Genomic DNA, 21300 nt, shown 5'->3' on the forward strand with positions numbered 1-21300 from the left:
AGCAAATGTGCTCAAAGCTGATGAGAACCGGGGTTCTGCTCCCGGTGCTGCCCTTACACTGCCAGCTGTTTCTCATCCCCGTGGCTCGGTCCCAGCAGAACTAAAGCCCTGGCAAAACCCCAGCTCGGCAGCCCCGTCCCTTCTGCCCTTACTGCTCTGGCTTGAGCAGCCTCTCATTTTTCACACCCAGTCCTCCCAAACGGAAACCCTGGTCGAAAATCTTACGCAAGCAGCCGGAGAGATATTTCTTTCTTGTCTGCGGAGGAGGGCAGAGGAGCAGCGGTGCAGGGGGGGAAGGGTTTGTGAAGTTGGTTTCTTTTTTTTTTTTTTTTCTTCTTTTTGCAACACTAGTTGTTCAGGGGAGTGTCTTGCGTTATTAATGCTGAGTGGCTCCGGCAACTACTGCGGTTCAAGGTCGTTACTCATCTGCTGCTACTGCAGGAGGCACGGGAGCGCTGAGCCAGAGCTGTTCATCCAACCCTCTTGGTCCTCCTCCCAGGCCAGCAGGTTGGGAAGATCTGCACGTGGGGCAGTGGGGTCGCGTGGGGGTGTGGAGAGCAGCCCTGGGCCATGGGGTCATCCCAGTCTGCTCATGGGGTTCCTGGGTGTGTGGGACCTGCTGGGTTTAGTGGGTGGCAGGGCCTGAGAGGGGCTGAGGGGTGTGCAAAGAACAGGGATTGGGAGAGCACCTGCGATGTGGGAGTGCGGGATCCTCCACGCACTTTGTGAGAGGGCAGATGTCTGTATGCCTACCTGGCTATCTGCATCACTTACAGCTGCAGAGGCATGCAAGTCTCCTTTCATCTCAAGCTGTAGGAATGCAGAATGCTCTCTGAGCACGTCCACACGCACCCTTCCTGCCTGATTTCTTCCTTTTTTCCTTCCTTAGGATGAAGGGCCCTAGGCAAACATTCCTTAATTTATTCTGCATCCTCTGGCTCTTGCTTCTGCTGAAGGTTGCCTGTTCCTCTTCTCTACCCCATGAAAATGAACGACCACCCCCTTCACTCCCCATTGGGCTGTACAAAGGACAGACCTGTGTTGGTATGTACCCAGGTTTTGTTTGCCTGCTGGACTTGTTCATTTGTTACTCCACTGGCGAGCTGAGAATTGCTGTGCACGTCATAAATCACTCCTTTATCTATTTCAACAGCTGTACTGCAAAATACTTGTAGTCTTTGGTGAAACAGTCCCTGAAGATTTTGCAAGGCCGTCGTGGGGTCTGGAGTTATTTTATGATTTTGTTTTTCAGTGGCTGCTTCCCAAAGTTCATGTTTTTGCTCTGTGAGCAATGGTATCTGAAAAGCTGGATTTAATGTCTGTAGGTCTGGGACATGGAAACAGGATGCTGTGAGTTCTTTGTGTTTCTTAGTGTTCACGATGCATTTTGCTTAACTGCAGGAAGGCACATTTTCCTTCAGACTTGCCCAAGTCTCTGCATTGACTTCACTGCCTTGGAAACTCTTCTTAAGAGTGGTGGGTCCATATTTGGGACAGAGAGCTTTGTGGTCTGGATGGTCATCTCTGAACAGCCAAGTTGTAAAGGCTGATTCTTCACATTTCCTTTCCGTTTTGTGAGTGTATGCATCTGCACGACCTCTACTAAAGTGAGGCAAGTTGGCAACACCCCTCTAGTGTGACTTTAGTGACTGTGGTGATCTCCACAAGATCTATAGCTGGGGATATCCTCAGCTGGCTAAGGGTTTACCAAAGCAAGACCAGTGACACTAGAGTCAGTTTAAACTGTGACTATGTCTGCATGAGAAATGCCCTTGTCATGAGACTGTGTACCTCAAGAGATGTGGGATCTTATATTTTTTATGTGTGCAAATATGAAATGAGGGGTATGTCTTATGCATTACAATCCAAATGCTTTATTTTGTCTTTGGTTGGACTCACTGGTTTTAGAGGTCTTTTCCAGCCTAAATAATTCTGTGATTCTTTTAGTTTCCCAGGGCACGGGTACTTTTTGTGCTGTAAACATAAACCCTGTCACAACTCTCCATCCTTCAGAAGGAAGTAATTCTTTTCCCTGTGGCTCAAGGAATAAAATTAGAAATAATGTTCTTAAGCTTGATAAAACCATATTTTTACCTCACTTCTGAGCCATCCACAGTGCCCCTGAAGGTTTTGGTGCTAGAGAGGCAAGGTGAACCAAAAGTGGAACCAAGTGAAAGTCAGGGTGGTGAGGCTTGTGCAGCCCTTGATGGGGTTCCGCCACCAGACAGAGGATGAGAACAAGTGGTGAAAAGCAGAAATGATTGTCAGGGACTGGCCTTGTTTGGACTGGCAGCTGTGCAAGCTGTGACTGAGCAACTGCCAGAGCGAGGGGGAAGTGGTGTTGTTTAATGGTGAAATCTTTAGGGTGCTCCCATTTTGATGGCACAGGAAAGGCAGTGATCATGCTCATCCGTTACACTAAACACTTTACACTAGTGTTTTTTAGATGTTAGGTGTGAGCACTGTCTGCCCTTTCCATCCTGTTGACCCAGTAAAGTTCTAAATTCCTATAGTGACTGCACATAGCATTGATGTTGCCTTATGCAAGGTCCTTTTTTCCCTCCTAAAGAGATGAGAGCTGAATCAGCCCCATTGCTGGGACCACTGAACATCTTCCCTGGCTCCTATCTCCAGTGAGGGAACAGGAAAAACATTGCCTTTCACACCAGTTTCTCTTTCTGAAATGTCCCTTCAGCTAAAAACATCCTTGTGAGCTCAACTCAGGACCAAAACAGACTGTGGCCCATCTCTGTAAACTGCAAGATAAAAACAAAGTGTGGCAAGTGTTAAAAGAGCATGGGCCAGGCCTGGCAGGAAGGGTTGGGGAGTACTAGCCCACATGTCTGCCACTGGGCTTTTACTGATTAGTTAGCTCTCTCAACTAACTCTTGAATACACTTACCATGTCCCTTCCATAGCAGCTGGTCTACAGCAGTTTCTAACCACAACCAAATAAATGGCCTTCCTTTGGCCTTATCAGGAGAAAAACTTTCCCAACATGTGACAGTTTTCTCCATCAGTGTTTCCTGTCTCCGCAGGCTGGAAAAATTCCACCCTTATTGTGGGTGTGAAATCAGCTCAGGACCTTCCTCTTAGCCTTTTGCACACTCTGCATGTGATTTATTCTTCTGTTTTTTCCTTACAATTTTCCTTTTATAATTTTTCCTACATAGAATCATAGGATCACAGAATATGCTGAGTTGGAAGGGACTTCAAGAGCCCATGAAGCTGTTTTCCCTCCTGTAAAGTCAGTGAGATTTGCTCTGTGCACTGGTTTGGGATCTGGATGCTGGATCTGGTTTCCTATATCTGTTTGTTACTGATGGGCACTATGGCTCAAGAGGTTTATTCAGGATAAGACTTAGAAATCCTTTTGCTGAGAGCAGCCTGACAGTTTCAGTGTGGCATCCTGAAAAAGAGATTCTGTGTATTTTTCTCTCAAAAACTAAGCATGAATGAACCCTTCAGGCACCCAGGTCTCTGACTTTCCCATCTGTTAAATGAGGAAAATACCGCCCATTTCACAGGGCAAGCAAAGTTTTACCTAATGTTAAGGTACCCAAAGACAGTACAATAACACTGGTAGCTGCGGACTGTAGTGTTAAGGTTTCATCATCCCTGAGATCACATTCTTTGTTTTTCTACATTTTTAAAAATTTTTTCTACTGATTTTTAAAGATTTTAGTCCATACTGCTTACCATCCTGAATTACAACAGAGCCCTTTTGGGGTTTTTGCAAACTGTCATGGTCTTTAGCAAGGTTGACTTCATCCAGAGGTGTCTGAAGCAACCTCAGGAAAGGCAGAAACTGTCTTGGAGGATGCAGAAAGTGAGGGAGACACTGAAAGACAGAAGGGAACTGCTGTATTCATCTGTCTGCAACATAGTGAAGAAGAAATTTGGGGAATGGTAGATTAGTTAGTTAAATGTCAATTCCTAGAAAAATACTGAAATAATAAAGCATTTTAAAAGCACCTTTCAAAAATAGTGTCAGATCAATCTAATTTTCTTTGCCAGTGGTATAATGGCATGTAGACATAGAGGAAGCAGTAGGTATTATAGCTGGACTTTAGTAAGGCTTTTGGCCCTATCTCAACACTAATCTTACAGCTCAGGGATATGTGACATTGATTAAGCTTCTACAGGGCAGGACAAAACTGGTGGGTAGCCTCATTCAGAGAGTAATTACAAGTGGCTCAGTCCCTAAGCAAAAGGGTATACAAAATTACATCTTTCTTGGGCTTCTCTTTTGAACACACTATCATTCCATATTTTCATTAGCCAAGAAAATTAAATTTATGCTATTAAATTAGCAGCTCATATACGGCTGAAATGGTTTGCAAGAACAATGAAGGGCAGAATTAAAATCAAAACAATCTTGACAACTTGGAGTACTTGCACCTGAAAAGGTAATTTCAATATGGGAACACTGAAGGCACTTCAGCAGAAATAGTCCATCACATGAAGCAGATGAGGCCCAACCAGCTGGATGGCATCCCTAGGGAAGATTATCTGGGCTTGTGGAGGCACAGCGATGGCATGCTGTCACGAAACACACACACAAGGCGCGTACCAAGATGTGTGAACAGAAGTTAGCTTGCAAGATGTGAAGTAACCCATTACCTTTCTCAGCACTGACAAAGCATCAGAGGAATTTCTGCCTTGCCTTTTGGGGCTGTGCATCAAGTATGATGCAGAGTGACAGGAGGTTTCAGAGAAAAACAAGTGTAAGCTATAAAGAAAGAGTGAATAAATTAGAGTTAATTAGTCTAGAGAAGAAAAACTTGAGGAAAAACATGTCTGTCCTTGAAAACATTAAAAGGGTGATCCATTCTCAAGGTTCATAAGAGCTATGGCAAGAAATAACAGAAATGGGTACCAGTGGGGACATTCAGGTTAGGGAGAAGATTTTCTAAGGGCAGTAATAAGTGAGCACAGTCATTAGTTCCTGAGAAATCTGTAGAAAACCTCATTAGAGATTTTTACAGACTGTGTCTAGCCTGTCCCTTTGAAATGGCCTAGATGGCATAGATCAACTGCTAGAGCAGATGTTGGGTAAGAGGACTTCTTCCAGGATAGTGTTTCAGATGTTCGGTGCTGTGACTGCAAGAATCATTTGCAAATAGCAGCATTTATTTATTTTCTCCCCAGCAGCCAACTGCCCTGCTCTATTGGCGATTAACTTTGGTTGCCCTTTTGAGAGTGAGGTGATTAGTCAGGGAACGCTCAATACAACCAGACAGCAATGCTGTCCATCTTCTTTGCTAGTGAGCAGAGATCCTGTGGGTCAGCAGCCAGGGAAGCAAATTTCCCCATCTTTGTGCTCGATATAATACCCTTCTCAGCAACCTTTGCAGGTCAGCACTTCCATTCAGCAAGGAGCACACAATTCCTAGTGTATGAAGAAGCATGTTTTTGAAACATATTTTTACCTCTGATTATGTTGAAGAACAGATGTTTCCGAGCTACCAGCAGCGTAAAACGCTGACCTCTACCTGTGTTGATTTGCGTGGTTGTCATTGTCCTCAACAGTTTGCCTCGGTCTAGCTGTGCATGAGTGCAGGGATGAAATGTGCCCCACAGAGTGGCAGCAGGACTGGTGGTGTTCAGAGCTCCCGATAACTTCACACAATGGAACATGCCAAATGGAGTCGGAGGCTTTTAACAACTGTGCTCAGACAAAGTGGCTGTGCAGATATTGTCTGGGGAGGCACCATGACAGAACGTATAATTTACAGCTCAGTGAGTTCTGTAAAAAGGCCATGCCCAATATCAGTGTAGCACCACCATGTATTTTACTCTGAAAGGCTGGGAATTGACTTTGATTACAGCTAAACCAGTGCCAAGCCGCAGCACCTCTGTTCGATTCACCAGCATTTCTCTGTTTACTCAGCAGCAAAATTTGGCCTGTTGGTCAGCAATAAATAATAAATTTGGCCATAACATTTTTTTTCAATGATTATACTTGAGATAGAAAAGAACAGGCATGGGAGTAGTAAGTACAGTAGAGCTACTAAAACAACTATTCGGCAACTGATGGTAAAAATGTAATTTCCAGAATCACCCTAACTCTTACTGAAAGTTTATGACTGTAAAATGTAGATATATCTATTGATCACAATAAAAAGGTATGCTCAGCACACCAACACATCTACATCTATGTGTGTGTAAATACACAGTCACATCTGTGTGCATTTGTAGACATGGTTAGTCGTGTACATTTTACATTACTTATGCTTGCCTTCAGTATAAGTTTTCTTTAATAATCTTATTTATTGATGATATATTTGGATGCTGATTGCCACGTGTGTGCCTCTCACTCTTGTTCATATGTTGACCCTTAGAGAGAACTTCTGCTTATGTTTAAGGCAATCACTTTTACTGGTTTTAGGAACTGTATATCTGAAACAAGTTTCATGCATTCAGAGTCCTAAAATAGTCAAACTTTTGTGACAGGGATGAAGTTATCCATTCACATTAACTTCTCCTGCCAGCAATCAGGCTTCAGTAAATTTTCAGTGTCCTTTCTTTATTTGGAAAAAATAAGTATGTTAATGGCACACATATTTACATGGAGTTTTTTTCCTATTAATTAATACAGAAAACATTTCTATTGGAAATGCCTGGGGTTTTAGATTTTTTAAATAGGGCTCTTTAAAGTGTAACGTAGGAAACACTAGGGATACATTTTTTTTTTTTGCAAGTATACTAGTGTCTTCCAGTTGATGGAAACTGAATTTTCTGTACTGTCATAGCTCTATCAGAGTCCTTGATGGATGTCTTAACAAAACAGCAATGACTGAATAAAGCTCTAAAGTTAGGGGGCCTGAGGTGGCTCCCTGCTATTGCATTTGCAAAAGAAATGATAACTGGTATTCCAGGGTTTGCTGGTTTTGTTACTGATTTTGTTACAAATGTACTCAAAATACTGTTATATTGCTATTAATATTTTTAAAATATCTTTAGCCAATATACTACATGTAATTTAATGCCCAGTGACAGGTTTGTTAATAGTGTACCATTTAGTATTTCCTGGATATTTTATAACATTTAACAAATTAAGGGTGAAAGGGTCTTGTATATGCCAACACATTTGAATGGATACCTCTAATTATATTCCATCACTTCAGTATCTCTATAAAATACATTACCATTGTAAATGGAATGGAAAGCAAAATCTGAGTTAAAAGACTTTATCACTCAATCCATTTCTAAATTACCTTTCAAAGAAACAAATCTTCTGGCTGTATATGGGAAGAAAACTGTCCAAACTTTGCATATACAGTTATTTCATTTGAGCTGGAATGAAATCTTGAGGTTATAAAGGGCTATTCTTTGAAAGTATCAGCTCAGTGCTGAGAAGCAGTGCAAGAAGGAAAAATGGGTATTGGGAACTATTAGGAAAGGAAAATATAGTTAGTGAGATGCTGGAACAGGTTGCCCAGAGAAGCTGTGGATGTCTCAACCCTGGCAGTGTTCAAGGCCGGGCTGGATGGGGCTTTGAGCAAGCTGGTCTAGTGGAAGGTGTCCCTGCCCATGGCAGGGGGGTTGTAACCAGATGATCTGTGAGGTCCCTTCCAACCCAAACCATTCTATAATTCTATGAAAAGAAAACATTCCTGTATTGTAACTTTGCATGGTCTGCCTTCATCTAGAATACCCATATGGATGTCCCTATCTCAGAGGAGAAAACCTTACTTCTTATTAGCTCCCCATGTGAATGCTCTTATTTCAAACAGGAATATCTTGTTCAGGTTGAACTGGGACTGGATTAGATTAATTTGGAAAGAGGAGATTTTACCCCTGTATAACACCATCTGCATGGGGAGTAGCAATACTGCCTTTTGTAGACAGGCTCTTGGGCCTCCTCACCTGTAGGCTTCAAGAGATGCTTTGGAGCTTGGGATCATCTATAAATGGAAGAAGCAAAGATTATGTTTTGGGAAAGCCTACATCTTCTATATAAAGACAGGAATGTGATAGATGGGTTCATTTACACACAGGCTTGCTGCTGCAGACAGGTTTTTGAGGCATAGGTTTGTCGCTTCACCAAGCAAGGCTGCATCCAGCTCCTGCTTCACTGGGAGTAAGCTGGCTGGCAGGGTTTGAAGAGAGCTATTTGTGTCCAAGGCTGCTTTTGTGGACTTATATCCTCCTTTTGCTGTGGGTACATGTAATTTATGGCTAAGGAACAGTGATATGGCTGGATGGGTGAGAAAGAAGTCCAGTACCCAGAAACGTAAGCAAAGGATGGCAAAGGAGGATGTGTCAGGTGCCAGAAATCCAATTTAACAGTTTTACTCTGACAAATAGACCTACAAATCTGAAACTCTGAGAGGCAGCTTACACTATCCAGACACTTTTTGACATCCCTAGGTATAATTCTAATTATAGAGCCTTTCAAACTTGTGCAGCAGAAGTGGATTAAGTTAAATAGTCTGCTCAAACTGCTAGAGGCTTCACATCTAAGAAATTAATTTCTCTAGATTTGATTTTATTATTGGGGTATTTTTTTTTTCTGAGCTTATTGGAAATGTCATTTTATTATTACACTCTACTTTCCAATACATGGAGAGTAGTACTTCCTGATGTGTGAGCTTTCACCTTGCTGCTGCTGAGCAAAATAGTTATGGACTTGTCTTATCTCTTCAGAAATTAATAGCAGAAGGCACAAACTATTGCTAAAAGAGACAGGCATTTTATTAATACCAGAGTCTAGTTTCTAATGGCTGGTAGGTATTACAATGCCACTGAAGTTCTTCCAGAGAAAACATTCTTCAACCTGTCAGGATATTGAAACCTATTTTTGAAGTGAGGCAGCAAAGTCAATTTACTGAAACCTGTTTCTAAAGGAAATCATGTGCAACTATAAAAAAAATGTAGAGCTTTTTTTAATGGCAAAGCCTATTTACATTGGCTTATATGTGCCCAGCTCATGATGAGAAATAAATTACATCTAAATATCAAGTAAATTAAAAGCAAGCAATAGTTGCTAATGACTGGCCAGATCAGGACATACTTTTACACTGATGCCAGAACACTTAGAAGTTTGTATTAGTGCACATATCGTAAGTAATTAAATCAGTGAAATTTCTACACTCAAAGACATCTGATTTCCCCCTGCCCTTTTCAGCTAACTAATTATTTTTCATTTTTGGCCAGCAAAATTAGGAACTATTAAAGGCTAGGATAACTGGTTAACATTTGTTTCTCTGACACTAAATTCAGAGGAAGATAATATAATGGATTAAAAGAGAGCAGGTTTGTAGTAAGAGCAAGGATAGTCTGGATGATCTTGAATTTATAAACACTGACCTACTGAAGTTGTATCTATAGTCCAGCATCAGAGATAGGTTTTCCTAGAGGATAAATCTGAATTATTGGGGGGGCATGTTTATATGAAAAAAAAAGGGGAGTCTAGGTGGGATAGGCTTGCTGGACCATGGTGACCCCTAGACATTCCTCCTGCCTCCAAACAGGGTTCAGCCATTTTCCCCAAGTAATTTTCAGTCTTCAGCCCAAAAACTTCTCCTAATGACATCACTCTAAATGAAAGTCTTTGGCAGAGCTCATGACAAAGTGATAAAGAGGTGTCAGCAGACCAAGGGGAGTAAAGAGAGGTAGACCAAGGGCAGTTGATAAAAGCCCTGGTAGATAGGGAAAACAGCAGATGTGCCAATGGCTTGTGTTGGTTGCATGTGTCCCTGGGGAGCACCTTTCCCACCAGAGGGCAGGATGAATACCCAAATTCAGGTCCATAGACTCCAGCTGCGGTGCCTGGGGATGTCCCAGCTAGAGCTACATACTCTTTTGAAAATCAGTCAAGACTTTCTTTATTAGCTTGTCACACAAAGTACAGCATTTTGTCTGGAATAAATGCATTTGACCAGGAGAGCATTTGAATAATCAAGGTGTGGTCTGTGGGTATCTGAGGTAGGGAGGGTATAATAGCATGAACAGAAACATCCTCTCTGTGATAGTGAAGACGAATTTATGAGAGCAAACATTCTGAAGTTCAACTCTGTGGGTTTTTCCCTAGTAGTCAGGTTATTATTATTGTTATTTATATTCATATAGCTTCTAGTAGCCTGAGGTGCTGCATTAAGTACTGCACAAATTCAGTGATGGCTCCGTTAATCCTCGTGTGAAGCAGATCTCCCTTAGGGCCTGGTTCAATAGACACAAAGGTGTCTATCTGACTTAATCAATATGAAAAATTTTCATTTAATTGCCAAGAGACTGCTCCTTGAGTAGTGTTACCCGCATGATTGTGTTTGTGATTAAGAATTCTATTTCTGTTTGGCAGAGCTGAACCTAAAATAGCTTTTTTGTTCCTCACTCCCTCTGTGGTACTTTGACAAACGAGATAGAAACTCACATCTTCAGTGTCTTCTTGTATAGCAAAGAAAATGGAAACACCAAGGATATTTTTATCCTCAGCCCAATGTTTAGGATGTTGAGCTGTTTGTCCATAAGCCCCTTTTTCTGCAGACCCTGAATGCAAGTGCAGGAGCACTGCATTGCACAGCACAGGCAAAATGAGAGACACTTCTCTCTGCTGCAGTAGATGAGACTGTCAGCTCCAACCTAAACAATTCTGATTCTGTAGATTCCTCAAGCTCATGGTACAAAAGAATGAGAAAACATATCAGGAAAATATCTTTCTTCTTGGGTTCCTTTTTATCTTTTTGACTTCTAGACATCAAGACTGTTAGATGAACACCTGACCCTGGTATGAGTAGAAAGGAAGGCACAGAAAGAATGTGTGTTTTTGTGGTTAAGTCATCATTTAGGTAGTTTTCTGAGCCTCATAAATAAAACACAGAAGTCAGAGGAAGGGTAGTTTTTGTTGTCTGTAGGTTGCACATGTGTGTTGATAATACATTTTTATGAGAACTAAGGTATGTAATGGCTATGCCCATGCTACTCTGGCAAATTATTATTCTACCCTTTTTTTATTTTTTTTTTATGAGCTATTGTGTTTTTAATGAGCTGTTAATTCCTTGGGCTAGCTAGCTTCTGGTTATTTGGAAGGGTGAGGGGGAGAGGGAAGAATGTCTTGCTTCAGGTTTTTTCCTGGGTAGTATCTGTCTCCATTTAATCTCCAATCCTTTTAGTCTGACTGAAGGTAATGGCTCTTAGTGTGCCTTATAAATCATTCTGCAGAAGATCTTGAGTGAGCATTTTATTTAATAAGTATGGAGAAGTGGGCTTTTATCCGTGCAAAAGAGGTGACAAGTTCACTGTAATTTCCACTGGATTACTGTATTTGGGGTAGAAGAAGTAATAGAAGACTCAAAAGTACAGGTCTTACAACGAGTTCCAATTGTACTACCTCCTCTTTTACTTGCTGCTTGATCCACAGAAGCATCAAAGTTATTTATGTGGAAAAACAGCACTTTGATTTAATAGTGCATAGGTACTTGGGTGGAATTTAAAAGCTCCCTTTGAAGAGTTGTGCCAGTCTGAAAACCTGAACATTAATGCTCTTGAGCTTCAGAAAAAGGTGAGTCTGCAGCCACAGCAAATTGCTGCAGCTCACCTCCAGTTCTAGACTGTGTCAGAGCAAGTCCTAGAGCTCAGATTTCTTGCAGAGGAGAGAGAAACAGAGTTCAGCTACAGGGATCTCAAAGAGAAATCTTTATCCAGGCTGCTGGAAACTGTCATCTGGCTCCTTTTCTACTGTCTACCTGGGATATCCTCCTATCTTGCACAGACTCTGAGCCTCTGCAGGGACCTCGCTCTGGCTGCCTGCCAGGTCTGACTACAGACTTTGCATCACCAAAGCTGTCTTCCTCATAAAACAATGAAGCCACTGCAGAGAAATTCCAATGCTGAACTACAGCAATTTAAAATTGACTTGCAATGAATGCTCATCATGTGGGTTTTGAATGACTGCTCAGTGGGGATTATACTGAACCTGATTAATCCCCAAAACAGCAGGAAAAGTGCTGCACACCTCAAGAAGTGCTTCACTAGTGTACAATTTTGTGAGACTCAGCCATGACAAGTCCAAGAAGCAACTAGGCTGTAGCCCTGTTCACACCCAGATCAGTGATGAGAAATTACCAGCTTCATAGGTCAAAGGAAGTTGTTTCTTTCCAACCGCAGAAGCAGAGCAGAATGAACTCTGAAGACATTTTGGCTTTAACACATGGGACTAGCAACCCTGTGTGTGCTGAGCACTGCTGAGCTTCGGAGTAAAATCTGTTAAGAAATGATGCCATGGATGCTTTGGTCATGGTCAGCCCATACACCTGCAGCGTGATGTCTCTTTTGTAGGCTGTCACAACCATTTGTTTTCTGGTTTTGGTAGCTCTCTGTGTGGCTTGTGTGGAGAGGTATAAAAGTCCTATCAAGTATAGACCTGTGACATTTTTCTTGTGAGAAATAATGAGAAAGCAGATGACCAAGCAGGCACTTGTAACAATGGCTACCCCCCCGACTCCTTGATTTTCAGCCTTGAAAGAATGGATACATTTTTCCAGGAGCACCATGTAGTAAAAGCTGGGCTGTTCTGTATGTTCCCCTGGCATCCACATCCTCTCTGTGATAACTTATAGGGTTTGAATTAAGACAGAAATTAACAGGCATTTTTTCCTCTTGAACACTTATCTGCCATGGAGCATCTTGAGAGATGAAATGCCCAACAATGCCTAAAATTCTTCTGTGGCACAGGGCACTTCATCACACTTGACAGATAACTGTATTCACTCTATTTGTTTGTCTGTTTGTTTGTTTGTTTGAAGGATGCGTGCTTGTGGTGTCTGTAATTGAACAACTTGCACAATGGCACAACAGTACCGTAAAGGCAGCCGTGGAGAGACTGTGCAACTACATACCTGGTAAGTACCGAGTAATGTGCCATATGTTATGCTGGTGCTGCTCTATTTCTCTGTTAATTAAAAATTCTCATGTGAAGTCTGAAAAAGCTTTATCCACTTCTCGTGCAGCATCTCAAATGTACGTAGCTAGGAGATAGAAAGTTGCTATTTACAGGAAAGTCAGTGGCATGGCCTTGCTTGGTTTCAGGGCTGGGATTCTGTCCTAAAATTAGAGTGTATGGGGCTGTATTAAACCCACATGTATCTGAGCGCCAACACATGCAGACCCCTTTCCTTACTTCTTCTCCCCTTTGTCTCTTTGTTAGCTGCTTAAGAATAGATTCACTGTATGCCCAACTACTCCTCTTGTTGATAAGGGTCTTCATAGCAACTGTGAAGCTGAAAATGTTTCCAGTGGATACAGGAAGCTGCCATTGTAAAATTTTTAAAATGAGATGAGGCTGACAGGTGTAAGATGTGAGCATTTGGTATGGGCAGAAAAGCTGTTGAAATGTAACTAGTGATACAAATTTCAAAAGCAATAGCTACTCCATATGATTATATGTAGGAGTCCCCTTTCTCTGCCCCTTATTTTATCAGCCCAAAGAAGTTTAGCTGTCCACGTGCACACCCCGAAATAGAGAGCAGTTTGAATGCCAGAATAGCTTTGTGCCTCAGAGATCAATCCTATAACTATTTAAGTAACTAGATCTCACATTCATGATATCTTTTTAACATTAGGAATGTAAAAAAGATGGCTTAGGATTCTTCATTAAAAAGTAATTTTTGTAGGACTTCACAAATTATATCTGTGAGAAACCATCTTGCTCTGTAAACCCTAGTTTTACAGGAGATATGTGTAGAATATTAATTCCCTCCTTTCCAAGCGAGGATTTCCTGATGCGGAATGGGGCAGGGAGCTAATTGCTAGGATTCATTCATTGATAGAATGACGCTTATCTGATTTCTATTCCATAAGTCATATCCTCAGTGTTTTGAATTACAGGCACATAACCATGAAGTTACAATTAGAAGCACTGATCCTGCTATTAAAATACAATTTTCTTCTTTAAATTATGACATGCTAGCTCTGTGTTCACGATTCACTCAGTGGACCTTGTTCTGCTGACATGTCAAGATATTTCTTTTCAGCTGCCATGTCAAGATATTTCTTTACACACATAAAATCCTCTTATCCCTTTAGTTGAATCTGTATAATCCAGTTACCTTTTATGAGATGCATGGATACACACAATAGAAAATAACTGACCCTGAACTTGAAAGCAGTGAAAAATCCTATAGATTGTGTGAGACCTACAGTATAACCCACTTTATCCTCTCCTGGGGGGTGAACACTGCAGGCCAGCAGGAATCAGCAGCTTCTTCTTGCTGCTTGAAACAGTAGAATAGCTTTGGATGCTCATGAGGAGCAAACCTAATAAAGCAGGTCATGCATTTCACTTGTAGAAACAATTTTGTTATTATGCACATGCCTATAATCAATCACAAGAATAACAACAACAAATTACTGGCAAGGGGGTTTTCTTAGGGCCAAAAAGGGAATAAGAATTCATGTGAGTTTTTTTAAGGACTTCCTATAATTATGATTCCAAGCCTTCAGTAAAGTTATTTGATGTTCAAGAACAAAAAACAGGGAAAAAGATAGGAAAAAATTCAGTACCTGTCAATCCAACTTAATCCCCTAGGCTATGTAGAAAATGGAACCACATCCTCATCTGCATGGAAATATTTGCAATATGTGTGATTCAAGCAATGTGGCCAATAAAGCTATGAAAATAAGACCAGTAGTGTCACTAGTGAAGAAGGTTCTTGAGCAGACAGAAAGGACAGGTCTGGGGGAATGGGCAGTATTTACAGTGTTAGGAGATGTTAGCAAGAATATGTATTTACCTGGATACTGACTGTCTGCTTGATGAAACTGAGGTGTCTGATACCTGAAATGTGCTTTGAGACCCTTAGCCTCCACCATTGCCTCTGAATCATGCTCTGCTTCTGCGTTGGCCACTGCTGTGTAAACACCTTAGAGCTCAAGTGCAAATGGCAACATGATAATAGCATCTTTCTTGCAAATATTTATCCTCTGGGATTCAGCCAGAATCCGTGTTTCTACGGCTATCAAGATACAGAGGAAAATCTTCCAGATTGTTCTTATATAAGAACAAGGTGGTTTAGGGGATCTCTTTCACCTGACACAGGGCAAAAGCAAGTATACTCTCTATTTTCTCTGAATTTTCCAGCATTTAATTTGGTTTAGGCTCTTTTTGTTGCCTTAGGAGACTGTGTAGAAAAAGACTCCGTGACAATTTAGTGTATAAGATAAGATAAAAAGACTGGGTCCTTTAATTATGCCTCAGGCCAGGGGAATACACGTGACATGCCCACACCCAGACAGTGGGTCTCTGATTTTATAAGGTCCATTCAATCCCGGATCCGTCCACCTCCTGTTCTGCCCAGTTCTGCCCCCCAACACGCCCCTTTGGGAATTAGGTTTTGGGGCATTTGGGATCGCTTCTTCCTCATCTTCTTCTTCTTCACAGCACATGCAGTCCTTGGAGCTCCTCCAAAGTTCTGGGCTTGAAGGTCGCTGTGTGTGTGTGTGATATCTTCTGGTCCAGGCCTTAAGGTGTTTCTCTACAATTCTACCTTGAAAAGAAGACTAAACACATTAATGAAATTTAGAGAGATTGATATGAAATGGGATAACAAGGTTGGGTATTTGTAACTATTATGCTACAGGGTAAAGGATATAATACAGCTACAATGAAATCTTCATTTACTACGCAACTACTTCTAAAATCTACAAAAGTTAAAAAATCCAAAAATCTCTGTGGCATAATTTTCTTGCCCCTGAACATCCACAGTTATTCATCACTTTTTCTCTCTCTCTTTTCCCCTCCCTTCTTACATGTGTTCTTTCTCACAGATTTCTCTCTGCAGTATCCTCTCCTTGTGTGTTTTATCAGAGCTGGACCTTTGTTAACACATGAATGCAGGCTGGTTCCTAGGGCGAGTCCTGTAAACACTGCCTGTGGCTTTGGTCTGTTTTGTTGAAAGTTAGAGCCTGAATGGCATCTGAATCTTCCAAGAGGACTCTTTGTGCTCAACCATAATTTAAAATTATTACTATTCTTTTTACCTCCCGTCATTTGTTATGCCATGGGGTAATTACATGTCAAGCTTCCTATATGTGTAAGGAAATCAGCACCTAGAAATCAGTGCGACCAGCAAAACCCCTATGTCAGCTCCCCTGAGCTGGCAGGCAGCCAAATTCTCCTCTCCTCAGAGCCACCAGTACAGGTAACAGCAGCCAGCTGGCTCTTCCAGGGCCAGAAACATTGTGGAAACCAGCTGCTCTGGGAAAATCCTGAGACTATCGCCCGTGATACACCAGGGAGGTGTTGGGGAAGCCAGCCACCTTCCCCTGCAGGCTATAGGGAGCCAGATGCCCCACTGGCAAGCCTCATGAGAGGGTGTTCTAGTCAGCTATGATACCAAACACAGGGTTATTGATGTCTGCGATGTCCTTTTAGGTGAACGAGAATAAAATCTAATTCTAGTCAGGAGACCAATTCTTACTTGCAGATTGCTTCTAAAGAGCCAACAGAGAGGAGTTATGTGGCAAAGGAGGCAAAGAAATGAAGCTAATAACTTGATTGAAATAAAACACCTGTCATGGGATAAGAAAAATCAGCTATCATAGTTACAGAAGCTGCCTGCAACACCATATGATCAGGAGAGTATTGGTAAAACTATCTCTTTGTTCCCTGGTATGCCTTCCTGGCCCTAGTCCTCCTTTCATGGTCGCAGGTTGCCAGTCAGGGTGCCTGCAGTCCTGGCAGGAGAGCAGCTGTGGCAGAGAGAACACATCCATGTCACAATGGATTCATTGCCACAAAGTTTTGTACCCTCCTGGGAGCAAACCTTGTATGCAGCACAGCCCCAGCCCTGGCCTGTCCAGCTGGTTAAAATGGAATGTTTAGCCCAAAGCTGGAGGGAAGTGACTCTTTTGGGGGTTTCTATAGCTTTTCTTTGGGAAAGACAAGGACACTCTATGCTTTCTTGCCCAAGTCTCTCTGAGTAATGGAGGTCCAAGAGAAAATGACAACTCTCAGGAATTTGAGGAGCTGCAAGTTTGTTATCACAGCATTTATGTGTACCTGCATCTTTTGACATTTCACAACACCAACCCTGCCGAAACAAGACTGACATCTCCTTTGCATAGTTAATCAGCTGTAGCCTGTTCAGGCCAAGAAACAGGGAGTTTTCCTTCATGGGAGCTATCAGACCAGTGCTACCATCATGCCCTTTTTGATTCAAACCCCAATCTCTCCCACATAGTCTTTGCTCAGGTGCAGGGGCCACCTTTTTTAATAACAATGCCTCAAAGAAACCACTGATGAAGTGTCTTACGGAGGGCGTACTTTACCCAGATTAAAGAAAACCACCTGAGCCAGCATCCCCAAAAGGCACATGACTGCAGACTGTGAAAGGAAGCCAAACAAAAAATGTCAAATAATTTTTTGGATGAAGTTATTTCTGCACAACTCTTGCTCTACACAAAACATATTCTCTCAAATCCAGAAGTTCCCAGGAAGTTCTAGACCAACATCACTTTCTGCTCTTTGATTTATGTATTTGTTTTCTTTCTTCTTGCAAACCTACTGAGCTTTGTTTAAACTTCTAAGGAGATTCTGTGGCATGCATTATATCTTCTGACTTTTCCATGGTGCCGTACTCAGAACATTCAACAAACGCTAATTATCCATTCTAGTTTTTATCACATGGCTTGACTAAAGTGAGAGAAGGGTTTTAGGCAAGGTTAGAAATTCAGGCTTTCCCATTTTTTGGTGCTACACTGAGGTCACAGAGTCACATGGCTTCCCTACAGCTTTCACCTTAATGAACCAACTACTGCTGTATTTTGACTGCTATAAAACCAGTTTCATCATGCTCAACTACTTTAAAAATATTATGTTTTCTAGAAAAAGTGCAAGGTTTCTGTTTCTTACTTGCTGAACTTTATGGATCACACATAGCTGAACTGTAAGTATCATTTTGTCCTCACAGATTTTTGCTTAGTTTGTTCTTGACATGTACAGATGTGCTGTCGGATTGATGTGCAGGGATTTCACTCCTAAAATCACATTATTCTTATTAAAGCAGAGATGCTTCAGAGTGATTCTGGTTTGGCATTTGGTACAGCTATGCCTGAGTGAATAAACATAGGCTGCCACCAGTAACCATTTTGGTATTCCACTTAAATCTCAGATCAGGCCCACCTGATGTAATTACCTTTTGAAATTCTGCTCATTTGGCTGAGGGAGGAATTTGAATAACCTGTGTGTATGAGACAGGTTCTATATAATCACACTAATGTTGCTTGGCTCTTACTTTCCGTTCTACCTTGAATCAGACTTTCTAATTATCAGCCCTTACATGCTCTCAGCCCTGACCTTGATTCACACTCTTGGGGAAAGCCTACTATTTAATGTAAGTGATTAGAAAAATAAAATGTAGGTCACTTTATTCCTCTTTTAAAGTTCTTAGTTTAATTAACTGAGCTTTTGCTAAATCTTCCTCCTCCCTAGGGCTTTTATTTTTGTTTTTAAGACTAGCCAAGGGATGGCAAAGTGTTTACAGAACTAAGAAGTGCTATAATCAAACATTTTCATTTAATTCCTGATTAGCGCAGAGATGTGTCCCAAAAAGAAAGAAAAAATCCTAGCATTCGTGCTTGGTGATTAAAGGTTAAGGATCTTTGAAGGATTTCTGGTTATTTTGTGGAGTTAATGATTGAACATTCATATGTACCAAATTCCGTATGCATTAACTTTAACCTTTAAGTCTTTGTCAGACTCATGATTGATTAAAAAACTAGAACAGTCATAATATAAGTGATTCAGGTGCTGCATATAAAGCATGGTGTTTTTTCATCATCCTGGGATCCAATTTTAAATGCTGAGTAGGATGTCGTGGCAGAAAATCATTAGAGCCCAACACTGTACTGAGCAGTGATTATGGGCCACAGTAAAGGGAGCTAAGATTATTGTGCGGTGTTGGGGAGATCTGGCTTCCCATGGCAATAGCTTCTACTTTCAAGCACCTAGAAGAACATAATGGTCTTTGTTTATGCACCATTTCCTTCAGCATAGCCAGGGAAATGAACGCTGATGTGGTTTGTCATTCCTTGAAGCTGTGTAAACAGGATCCAGGACAACCGCTTTGTCATCTCTACCCTCCTCCAAAGGTGAGTTGGTTTTCCACTTTTTTAAAACTACTGATTGTGGAACATCTTTTAAGCTGGAACTGAACAGTTCAGAGTCTTCCACGGTACCTGCATTGTCTAGGAAATAAACTTCAACATTTTGAGCGTGGACACTTTTAGAATGAAAAGTATACAGCACGCATTAGCTGTGTGGACCATCCTCAACAGGATTGTTGTAGCGTGAGGGTCACAAGGCCAAATTCTCTTGTACCAGTCTGGATAAGAAAAGAAGAGTAGAGAAAATAAAATCTCTCTTTCTCTGGACTTCATTGTTAAGCAGTAAAATAACCCCAAACCAGATACTCAGCTGAAGATCATATATATCACTGCATTACCACGGCATGACAAGTGATGCCCACATTGCCTGATCTGCAGTGACAGCCTCTGTATAGGCACAAGTTAACTGCTGCAAAAGCAGGGCTATTAGACTTGGAGTAGTCTGCAGTGCAAGAGGTTTAAGCTAATGTGCATAATTTTTTGCCTCAGGCAGGAAATATTTAATCACCGCCGCTTCTTTGATGTGCAGTTACTTGCTATGACACTTGCATGTCCTTGATTGCACGTCCTAGACCTTTGCTATACTCATAAACATACATATCTGCATAGGTGTCTAAACATATACTGTTTGTTTTGGAATTCTTTTGTTTGTGGGGTTCTTCTCTTCCCACTTACCATGCATGTCCAGTCACACTAAGACCTGTGAGTGATAGTGGTTGCCTAAGTGAGTGGCTTGCTTAGGCATCTATTTTTGTAAATCTTTTTCCTTGCATCTGGATGGAGAAAAGCATGTTTGATTCCTAAAGGTTTGTTTGTTTGATGTTTCACACAGGGTCTAATCCAACAGTCAATGAAATCAGTCAGTGTCTTTTTATGGGCTTGGATGAGCTGTGGTTCCTCTCCACGATGGGTTTAGTTCTGGCAATATTGAGATCAGGAGAAACACTTGCCTTCCAAGAATGGCAGTAACATTTGTTTTATGGCAGGTGTGCATCCCATATGACTACTCTGCTCCATGATGTGCCAACATAGAGATATATGGTTGTTCAACCAGGCAGCGGTGAACGAAGACTGGAAACAGCAAAGGGGGCCCACACTCACTCGACTCAATCAGGATGTTGCCCAAACTTCATCAAACAGGTTCCATGAGAAATCCCACATCTCAAACTGAGTGTCAGAAGTGCAAGGTGTCTTTAAGTGAAAGAAGATGCAGACAATGAACTGCACTTAAAGAGAGGGATGGAGTCTCCATGGCCACGTAGTTAGCCAAGCCAACAAGTCTGGAGGGAGGGGCTGTTTAAATCAAGGTGACTTCTGTGAAGAAGTTTGAAGGCCTGTCTTGCAATTCTTTGTCAATCAACCAGAAGGGAAAGGATCTTTGGTTAGCTCTTAAACCATCTCCCAGAGCAGGTGTAGCACTGAGGTGTTGACTCCTTCCACCTCCGGCGACAGCTTCAGTGAGTGCACCTTCTGCAAGGATAACAACTGAACATGTTGGGCTTCTGGTTGGTTTTTTAAAACAAAATATGGACTCTTGTTTGAGTGGCCTGGAGAACATCCCTCCAAGTGAATGGCTCAAGCAAACCCTCTCCCTTTCCAAGTGGTAGTTAGATCCCTTTCTGTCAAGGTGTATTTGTTTTTCATCAGGGAATAAGAGAACTGTGCCAACAAAGCTGATTTTTTTACACTGACTGTGCTCTTTTTTTTTTTTTTGGCTCTCCTGGTACCCTGAGACAGCATGAGGAAATGGGAGGAGAAGAGCAGTGCTTCAAGTTCATGCTCAAGTGGTTGATAAATTGCCTGCAGTAGCTGTGACAAGTCAGATTGAGTAAAGATGAATTATGGGAGAAAAAAATTAATATACAATCAGAGACACAGATGCATAAAATGCAGTTTACCTCACATTTGCTTCTTTCATTTGTAATTTGATTGATCAGTTTTATGAGCCTCCAAATGTTGGCGCAGTCCCCTGCTGAGTGTTTGAACAAGACTTTAATACTAATGACTGTTCTGTTCAACTCTATTGATTTTCAGGTACTTTGCTTATTCATTTAGACTTTTGGATGCCCATTTTCCCAGAATTAGTATCATATTTGTACTGGCAAAGGGAATAAAATAAATAGTTACCTGTCCTTTTAAGGCAGTATAATTTTCAGGTTTTAATTGCCTTTAAGGTGGAAAATATCAATGTGT

At 41.5% G+C, this 21300-nt stretch overlaps 1 protein-coding gene across 1 annotated transcript in view; it reads left to right on the forward strand.

The window, feature by feature from the left end:
* The first annotated feature begins 202 nt into the window (after positions 1–202).
* AOAH (acyloxyacyl hydrolase) overlaps positions 203–21300 on the forward strand; it is an 82380-nt gene continuing 61282 nt past the window's right edge. Inside the window, exons 1-5 of the mRNA XM_027892033.1 lie at positions 203–507; positions 890–1044; positions 12750–12845; positions 17828–17888; positions 18993–19092. Of these exons, the coding sequence (XP_027747834.1) occupies positions 380–507; positions 890–1044; positions 12750–12845; positions 17828–17888; positions 18993–19092 (540 nt within the window). The 5' untranslated portion in view covers positions 203–379. The remainder of the gene's footprint in view (positions 508–889; positions 1045–12749; positions 12846–17827; positions 17889–18992; positions 19093–21300) is intronic.

This window comes from Empidonax traillii, unplaced genomic scaffold, assembly GCF_003031625.1.
Source record: "Empidonax traillii isolate 1590-97213 ecotype Southwest subspecies unplaced genomic scaffold, ASM303162v1 scaffold14:size4059594, whole genome shotgun sequence".
NCBI classification, from domain to species: domain Eukaryota; kingdom Metazoa; phylum Chordata; class Aves; order Passeriformes; family Tyrannidae; genus Empidonax; species Empidonax traillii.